General features: G+C 36.1%; 1 protein-coding gene across 6 annotated transcripts; it reads right to left on the bottom strand.

Moving 5' to 3' along the window:
* Positions 1-5826: 5826 nt before the first annotated feature.
* LOC111245509 (uncharacterized) lies at positions 5827-8164 on the bottom strand. 6 transcript variants are annotated; one of them, XR_015322194.1, is made up of 4 exons: positions 7929-8162; positions 7393-7454; positions 7023-7130; positions 5827-6723 (listed from the first exon to the last, which is right to left on the bottom strand). XR_015322194.1 is itself a non-coding variant. In XM_086981540.1 (4 exons), the coding sequence occupies exons 1-4, from the start codon at positions 8093-8095 to the stop codon at positions 6797-6799; spliced, it is 324 nt and encodes a 107-aa protein (XP_086837666.1). In that variant the 5' UTR covers positions 8096-8164; the 3' UTR covers positions 5827-6796. The 6 variants fall into 6 exon arrangements, 5 of the variants coding, with proteins under 5 accessions (XP_086837666.1, XP_086837665.1, XP_022649692.2 ...); XM_086981540.1 differs by having other exon boundaries at positions 5827-6811; positions 7957-8164; XM_086981539.1 differs by having other exon boundaries at positions 5827-6814; positions 7957-8163.
* Between the last annotated feature and the right edge of the window lie 345 nt (positions 8165-8509).

Here is an 8509-nt window from a genome sequence, read left to right as displayed (position 1 = left end):
AAAACTCGTTTTAGACATAAAACAGGAGAGAAGCACACAGGAGGCTGTGTGTGTTGCCGGGTAACATCGCAGGCGTAAATCAGCTGATAGTTAGATGACAGGAGATATCATGCGAAAGATTAATTGACGAACCTGATTTACGTAGTATGAAGTAAGAGGGAATCTCAGACTACAGCAAACTCAGTTGGGGAATATATTAGTCAACTCCTAAGTCTGGCTGAGCAGATTATTAGCTATTAAAAATAAAACTTGTCAACAATTTAAGGAATCTTTAGAAGCTATTAACAGTATCATTAATTCATCACGAGTTGACCATTAAATCGCGATTTAATGCTGGACTTGTTTATGAGGGTAATTAAATAATCAATTAAGTGATTACATTACATTTATATAAAAAGCTTCTCTGCAGGCTCTTTTGGATCTTATGAAGCGTTTGTTCGTTCATATTTGGTACCTCACTCTTCTATCTTTACAAGTAATAATGAAATCGCATTCTTTGAAGGTTCCTCTAGAGCTGATTTACTGTAGAAGATTCTCTTCTTGGAAGAGTATTCGTAAGCTGACGTCAACAGCGCCGAAAATGATGATAAAAATGAAACAAAAAAAAAGAGGACGTTCTTTATCAAATTCATAGTGCAATAGTGCCTTAGCACGCCTCAAGCAATCCAGCACCTTAACAGCAGATGCAGTATTAATAATAATTACAATATTAATTGACCCTGAGTGCAGATACTTGCATATGTACGATTATCATAGCAGTAATAATATTCGAATATCTATGATGTGAAGCATTATTGTTACAATTTATTAGTGAAGCGGTACAACTACGAAATGGTGCTTGCTAAAGGCGTGCACCAAGAATACTCGAGTGCAAAAATCTCACAGGACTTCCGAGGTCAGGAACGGCAAGGACGAAAATACGTTAAACTTATCAAGACAGAGCGACCTTAAATGTAAAGTGAATTACACGATGCTAATTGTTGTTATGGAGTCAGCCTGTTTAAACCAGCGTCGTATTTTGAAGTTTTCTTAGAAACTGCAAACCACCTAATAACAGTAAAAATACATAACTATCGTTTTACTAAGTATTGCCGATAAACACTGCACACATATTAAACATACTATTGTTTATCTGTGAGCTTCCTTTTCTGTTTGTTGAAACTAGTAAGTCAATAATTGTGAATTATTACTCTAATTTAAATAGCATTACAGTCTGCTTTACTTCGTGTGTAAAACTATCTAAGCTTTGCTCGCTAGATCGTTCAGTTCCGACCCCGGATCCTATCCTTGTATGTAGGCAGTGTATGGTAATATCTATATATATACACAATCACAAAAAAATATGTAGAAATCCTACAGGTGATGTATGCCACGCTCTGCTCAGCTTGCAATTTTTGGCAAGATCTTCTCCTTAAGGATTTTAACATAGTTATAGATTATTATAATTACCATTATTTTTCATGTCCCGATATGATTAATAAATTGAGTGGACAGCAGTACGTATATAGCAAGATGCTAATAGATGCTATCGACGATTATGATGAAAATGATGATAATTATTGCCTATTATGATACTGTTATATTAGTAATTATATTGACGATCATTTATGGCACAAGAACCCTATAAGCAGTGGTGTATATCCTACAAAATCCATACATCCAGATATATGTACCCATGTATTATATTATTATATGCGACACCAAGGAGCGCGTTCGAGCTTGAGTCGGTGTGGGCTGTGATGTTCAGTAGCAGAGAAATTGGGATTAATGCTTTTCAATCGACGTCGCACTATCGTAACGTATCTATAATGTCTATGCCAGCTTGACAAAGCCAGGAAGACATACATGTCCGGTGGGTTTTGGAAAGTGTTTTATTGCATCGGTTGCTATATTTACCTGTTTCCTCTACGTGCAATTATCGCTTACATTGGGTGTAGAAGGATACGAAAAATGACTTGCACTTCCCTTCGCATAAAAACGGATTTCAAAAACTCCAAACAGAATTTATTGTATGGAATGTGCATATCTATTACTAAATTTATAACATTTTTCTAATCACTTCGTTATCAATTGTATGCACGTTGTAGATCATTTGTAACCGCATGCTTCGTCGCTTATAGTTAACTAGCTTCAGTTATCTTCATGCGACATCGCTTTATCGATGAGAGCAAATGCAGCCTCCCATTTTTCGCCTAGTTTTGTATAGAACACGCTGTCGACAAAATGTACTTTTTCAGCTCCTATTTTCCCTTACTTTTCTAGATCCCAACCACCCAATGGCAGGTACGGCAACGAAACTCAAGTGTTGCATTGGGCCAAATGTTAAAGAATTCTCATTACCCACTCTGGTCGACGACCAGTATTACAATTCAGTATTACTGCAGATATGCGTTCGCTTTTTAATACCGATACGACTATTAATATTATGATTATTATTAGAGTGACCATAAATAAGGAGCTGTAATACTCTAACAGTCGCCTGCGCTACCATCGCAGAAGAGGGACTGATGCGTTACTCTATACGATAAGTTTACTATTACGATTATCATAAAGATATTATTATTATTATGGATCATCTTTGTATATAACCGAAACTGAACCAATACATACTATACACACATGAGGAAGATAAGGACCAGGATGCACCAAACATATGGAGAATGAAATAAGACAAACGTGAATGCAAGCCTAAAATGCACGACAACTAATGACTGTTAACAATTGATGAGAGAAAAAACCGACCGTCAAAAAAGTTGATATGCTTTGAGTCGGTCAGATAGAAACATAGTACATAGACACAGCGAACAGAAAAACGACAGAGGAAATGCACGAGTTTAAAGGGTCTGAGAGCAACGAGGTAAATGATTTCCATTACGCAATGTTACGTTACTGGGTTCCATGCGTCTTGCTGGTTAAAAGTTTTTAATGCAATAATAACAATAGTAATGACGAGAGCAGCGATGAAAGCAAATGATGAGGTTGTAGACAATGGAAATAATGACGCAGAAAGTGGTGCAGAAGGCTAGAAGAGATGAGAATTAATTAACAACGAATAAAACATATTGGTTATAATATCGAAGCAACATTTGTCGTTATCTTTAATGCTTTCTTTCATATTTCGCCTTAAATAGTGTAGTAATATCCGCATATCCATGTAGCGTCTACCATTGTTTAAATGGAGCATATTCAAAGCTTTATTGCTACACCAGATTGGCTAAAATTGCTTCCAGTCCCGCCAACGGTAATACCAAACCTTGTGACGCTCTTGGGACGGAAAGTGGCTCAGTTTGACCGGAGGCTAAATGTCGTAAAAGCTAACGTGCTTAACAGACTCATTCGATACTCTCGCCGCTCGAAATAGGAGCTACCAGGAGTAAGTGCCGTCATAGATACATCAACAGGCGACAAAACTGCTCATTAGTACCATAAAATTAATCGGGTGAAAAATCAACTTCTTTAACTTATCACAAAACTACCTGGGCTCTTGTGTGCGGATCATTCTTTATGGCTCACCAAATTTGCGTGACCAACATAGCTCATTACTAGCTAATAGAGGTTTACAACATACATTTATGTAACAAGAAAGAGGCGCTGCTCGAAGTTGTTTTTTTTTAAACGATTGCATCAGCCAAGTATAAAGATGCGGCCCAGGTGCCCCGTAGTAGATTTTGAAATCTGGTTGTTTATGGTACATTATTTTCTAGCTGTCGCGGCAAGAGAGGTCAACACCCTTATGGCAAGTCACTTCAGCGGCTGTGAAACGTTACGTCTGAACGAACTCCAATGTTTTGTGTATGCTGAGCTCATTATCTTTGCTGGCGTAAGTTAACGAAGAAAATAATATTTTTCTTGAGTGAACTAATATAGAGGATGAAATGAAAATTTCCCGACCGTTTGAAAACGGTCAGTTTAGACCTCAAAAGGTTTAAATGTTTACTACGATTTACTTTCTTGCTATTTTAACATATATAGAACAACAACTCTGAAATTGCCAATTTTTTTTTCAAACTTTGAGGCAACGATTGTCCCAAATTGCGTATTCATTTACTCAAATAGGTTATTTTTTAGCCGGCGAATTATAACGCTGATCAACTGCTAACAAATGTTAATGGATCTAACATTTAAATCTTCCGGGACAAAATATGTTTGTTCAGTCGCAGCGTTCCGCAAATGTTGTGACCTTAAAATCTAATAGCATTGGGTTCTTCAGTAAAGGCTTTTATTGTGATGGATTCTTGACGTTCACAATATTTAACTGTCCTTAGTTTTTTTGGGTCTGGTTGTTTGGGTTGCGTATATTACAGTTAAATCATAAGCCTTATACATACCACAGATGAACCGCATGTATCTGAGAAAAAAGCATCTTGAAAAGAATCTAATACTCGAAGTTTCAGTCCTAAATCTGGGCATCACGGAATAAAATAATAGCACCAAGCACGGACCAAATATTCTAGTCTAACTAGTAGCCGTTTGTCATGTCCAGCTTATGGTACTACCATCATCATAGTACTATTAGAGATGTTCTAAACGATAACTTGGGTTAGTTAACTACATATTTCGTATTTCTGTGTTGATTACTTTTTCCAAGTGGGTGTTAAAGAAGAAGTTTGCCAAAAGTGGGTCCGAATCAACTCAGTTCCAGTCTTCTAATAGACTAATTCTTCTAGTGGCACGTATTTTTCAAAGAATATTGTCACTATCAGAAATGGTGTAAAAACCAAACTGGATTTAATTTTTTGAATGCTGAAGGCTAATCCTAAAATTGGAAGATGTACACGAGTCGGCTATTTGAATAAAACGCATTGACTGGCGGTCAGTTAAATCAAATGTTTTCGAATCAACAAACGAGTTCAACGAAATATTACAGTTAGAAAAATCTGTTATTTATCTTACTTTGTTTGACATTACTCGCACGCACTACCTTCTCTGCATCCATTATTTATGACCCAAACCTGATTGCACCTTTTAGCAACCTTATTCCAATTCGCAAAAAAATTCGCTGTGGAATAATTCTACGGAATTGTCCTATTATGAGCGTCCGCACGCTTGTTACAGTTTTTTTGTCTAAAGGCGGTGGAGGAGAAATCGCTATGGTTTGCAGGGAGAACTCGCTCTTTAATGAAATCAAATCAACGTAGGTTATTCTTTACAAAATGGACGATCAAGTAAAAAAACAGTGAATCACATTTTTTGACTTGTAATATATGTTTTAGGGTGGGAGCTTTAGTCAAATATTCGTAAATTGTGGCCATTTTAATCGTGGTAAAACTTTGCTTGAATGTATTTAAAATACCGTATGGAGCGTGTGAAAATTAAAATAGAATTGGACCAGCTCAGAATAACCAAAAGCTGAACCTCGATATGTGCAGAGATCTAGTTCTTGACCGCTTCAATGCAACAATTCAATATAATATACTTTAATGAAAATCAATTAATCTGCTCATTTAATACAGCAACCTCGTTAATTAAATACCGGTACTATACTGCCGAAAGGCAACGTTATCATTGAGTTCATCATTAAACATAAATAATAAGCGTAGTTTACAATGTCATTAAATAAATAGAAATATTCACTTCTCTTTGTTCATTGGAAATACTTGATATATCATTAACGAATACGAATGAGGTTTTTTTCTACTAATATATTTGGTAGAGGTTCATTGCTGATCTCCGCTTTCCTCACGGTGGCAAATATTACACTCAATATTACAATTCGGGCTTGAAACACCGTTTTTTTTTCAAAAATGATTAGTGTCAACCAATTTTAATACACCCTGCCGCGTACGTGCAATAAAAGAAAGTACACCTACAATGATATCACAAAACTTAAACTTGTGTTTTTTATTTACTCTTGCGAACGAAATTGCGAGCAAGCAAAAACAGATAAGTACATGTTGGGTTTCTTTATTTAATCACACGTTAATTATATTATACTATTACCTTAGTTATAATATTAATGTGACAATTGCATTGGTCGTGCTTAATAGCTACTACGGTATACTCTACGATGTCAGGACTGCAATAGCCGTATTAGGTAAACGCAGACAAAGAAAAATCTATTGAATATTTGTAAAACCTTGGAAATATGCTAACGCAGAGGGCTCCACTAATGAAGCCAAGGCTAATCGGTAATTGACGCCTATTATAGACATATAGAATGTGTTCTGCTCATCTCATATAGAAAATTCTTTAATTAAAAGATAAAAAAAAATACTTCAAATTAGCCCTTAAAGTGTACATTCTTAATGTGAACTAAATAGACTATGATAACAAATTAACGCAATGATTTTATTGTGAGCCTATAAGTGTAACTAATTAGGATTATGCAGTGTTAGCTATTTCTATAACAATCACAATTAAAGCACGTATTTTCATTTACTGGCATTGCGTAATACACGAAGAGTAAACGAAAAGACCGGGTTTATATTTGGGAAAACCTCGTCCTTAGAATGTGACAGATGAAACGTTTATGCAACGTAAACAACTATATATAAGTAGACAGATTGCAGGCCCTTCGACCAAATATAACGGGCTCATTTGTTCAATTACTTTACTTTGCGCTCTACAATAGATGGGAAGCCGCGTAATCACTGGCGTGATCGACAATGCAAACTACGCAATGTCTCTAGCGTACAGGTGTTCGTATTTCTCAACGCAGTTCCAACCAACGAATCGGGCGGTCGGTTGTAAATTTTTGTCGAGCTCTTCGATCCAGTTTTGTAACTGAAAGGTTGTTACAGAGTCCGCACTGCATTATTCGGTACTTCGAGTTCATTGTTGAGTTTACTGATGGATGTTAGTGATTGACCGCCTGCTACCAAATGATTCATTAATTAGTCAGACAAATGAAACTACACTGTCTCTAGGGCATTGTAAATATCGCAAAGCTAGGAGAGACACAGTGCAAGGTTCGCACACGGTACTAACCATAGTATGATTCTGATCAAGGTTCATACGGAACGATAAAAAAAAAACAACATTATTCCAGTTTATTGCAAAAGCTACACAAACTAATATCTTACAAGCATGAATCCGTCGTAATTGTTGTTTTGACAGATTATTCTGAGACACTCGCTAAGTGACAGTCCACCAAATAGTTCGGAGAGTGTAGTCCTGAACTCTTCGGTATACTGAAAATTTGTAGAATGCAGAAACTGTATGTAGATAAAGTTTTTGCTTTACTGAACATTCTCTTGAAGATGTACATGTCAGTCTTCACTGTGTCGCTTAGCTTTTTGAGTTCCATTTGATACGTAAAATAACGTCAACCTAAACTTAAGTCTGTGGCCATAATAAACAACTCGGATTCATTAATCCGTATTGTGAACTTCTGGAGTTGACCTTTGTTTACGTTTCTTAGATCCGAACTACGCGTACGCAATATTTACTTACATCCTTTGGTAGAAAGCTAAGAGTGCAATCCGTAACTAATCGAACGACATCCGTACTGTAAACTGAAAATCTGAGTTAGCTAATAAATAGCATCGACTTCAGTATCTAAATCGATAAAAGGTACTCCAGCATCAGAATAATTGTCCATTGTTTGTTTAGAGGATATAGTTGCAAAGGCTTCTTATTTACAAATAAAGTGTTGCCGCTAAAAGTACAAAGGTCTGATCTGGTTGAGCATTCGAAAGCCACTAACGCCAATTCATCCTCGTGTCTTCTCCTTTGAAATTGCATATGGCAGGCAATCTATGGTGGAAGTCATTTAGGTTTTGTAAGGTTTTTTTGCATTCAAAAACACAGAAATTAATCCTGATGACTTGATACGTACTCAGATGATAAACTAACACAAGTACAATCAAAGAAGTCATTTCTTGTCACAATGGTTCTGATGATTATAGGATGTGGCTGACAATATGCATACGGCTTTTTACAGGAATACGCGCAAGGCTAGTTTCTAACACTGGCAATCATTAACATACCGGATTAAGTTTCATGACAGACACCTACTGCAAAAATTAAAGTCAGGTACATTGGTCATCTTATACTCGTCCGAAAGAGTTTGTCCGTTCAGACAGTACACTCGTTCAGTGGACAGATACATGGCTATTATTACAGACAACATCCACATAACGACCTTAGGGAACATTATCGCAATGTCGACGACGAGAAACACAACAGTGTTAAAAATGTTTAGACAAATGGCTTGTTACACTTTTATAAATGCCAAAGTACTTTTTTATGCTAGGCCTTGTTTGCGTTTTTAGACAAGTTTTCCTTGGAAAGTTGGTTTTAATTTGTTTGATCAGCAGGAGTCAATAGAAAGATGAAATGGAAATTTACACAGCATCGTGTCTCTATGGGTGATTTTATTTTGAGACTACACTTGAGAGTGCTATATAAATCGGTGCTAGAAAAACTGGCCTTTCAAACGCTTTTGAAACTTAACAAAAGAAAAGTTTATAGCAAATTTTATATATTAGTATCACATAAGTGATACATGTTATTATGCAAGTAAATGTATGAAACAAGCATAGAAATTATAAAACCTACATTTTAACCG

Source organism: Varroa destructor, unplaced genomic scaffold (assembly GCF_002443255.2).
Source record: "Varroa destructor unplaced genomic scaffold, Vdes_3.0 BEIS01000002.1, whole genome shotgun sequence".
NCBI classification, from domain to species: domain Eukaryota; kingdom Metazoa; phylum Arthropoda; class Arachnida; order Mesostigmata; family Varroidae; genus Varroa; species Varroa destructor.
Note: the sequence above shows the minus strand (reverse complement) of the source record. Positions and strands in the feature narration are given on the sequence as shown.

What these genes read in the sequence shown, in the direction of transcription:
- LOC111245509 (XM_022793957.2), bottom strand. Translation starts at nt 8,095, where the DNA reads ATGTTCCCTAAGGTCGTTATGTGGATGTTGTCTGTAATAATAGCCATG. An exon ending in TTAGCTTTCTACCAAAGGAT is followed by an intron (nt 7,131 to 7,392) that starts GTAAGTAAATAT and finishes ACAAATTTTCAG; the next exon opens with TATACCGAAGAGTTCAGGAC. An exon ending in ATTACGACGGATTCATGCTT is followed by an intron (nt 6,724 to 7,022) that starts GTAAGATATTAG and finishes ACAACCTTTCAG; the next exon opens with TTACAAAACTGGATCGAAGA.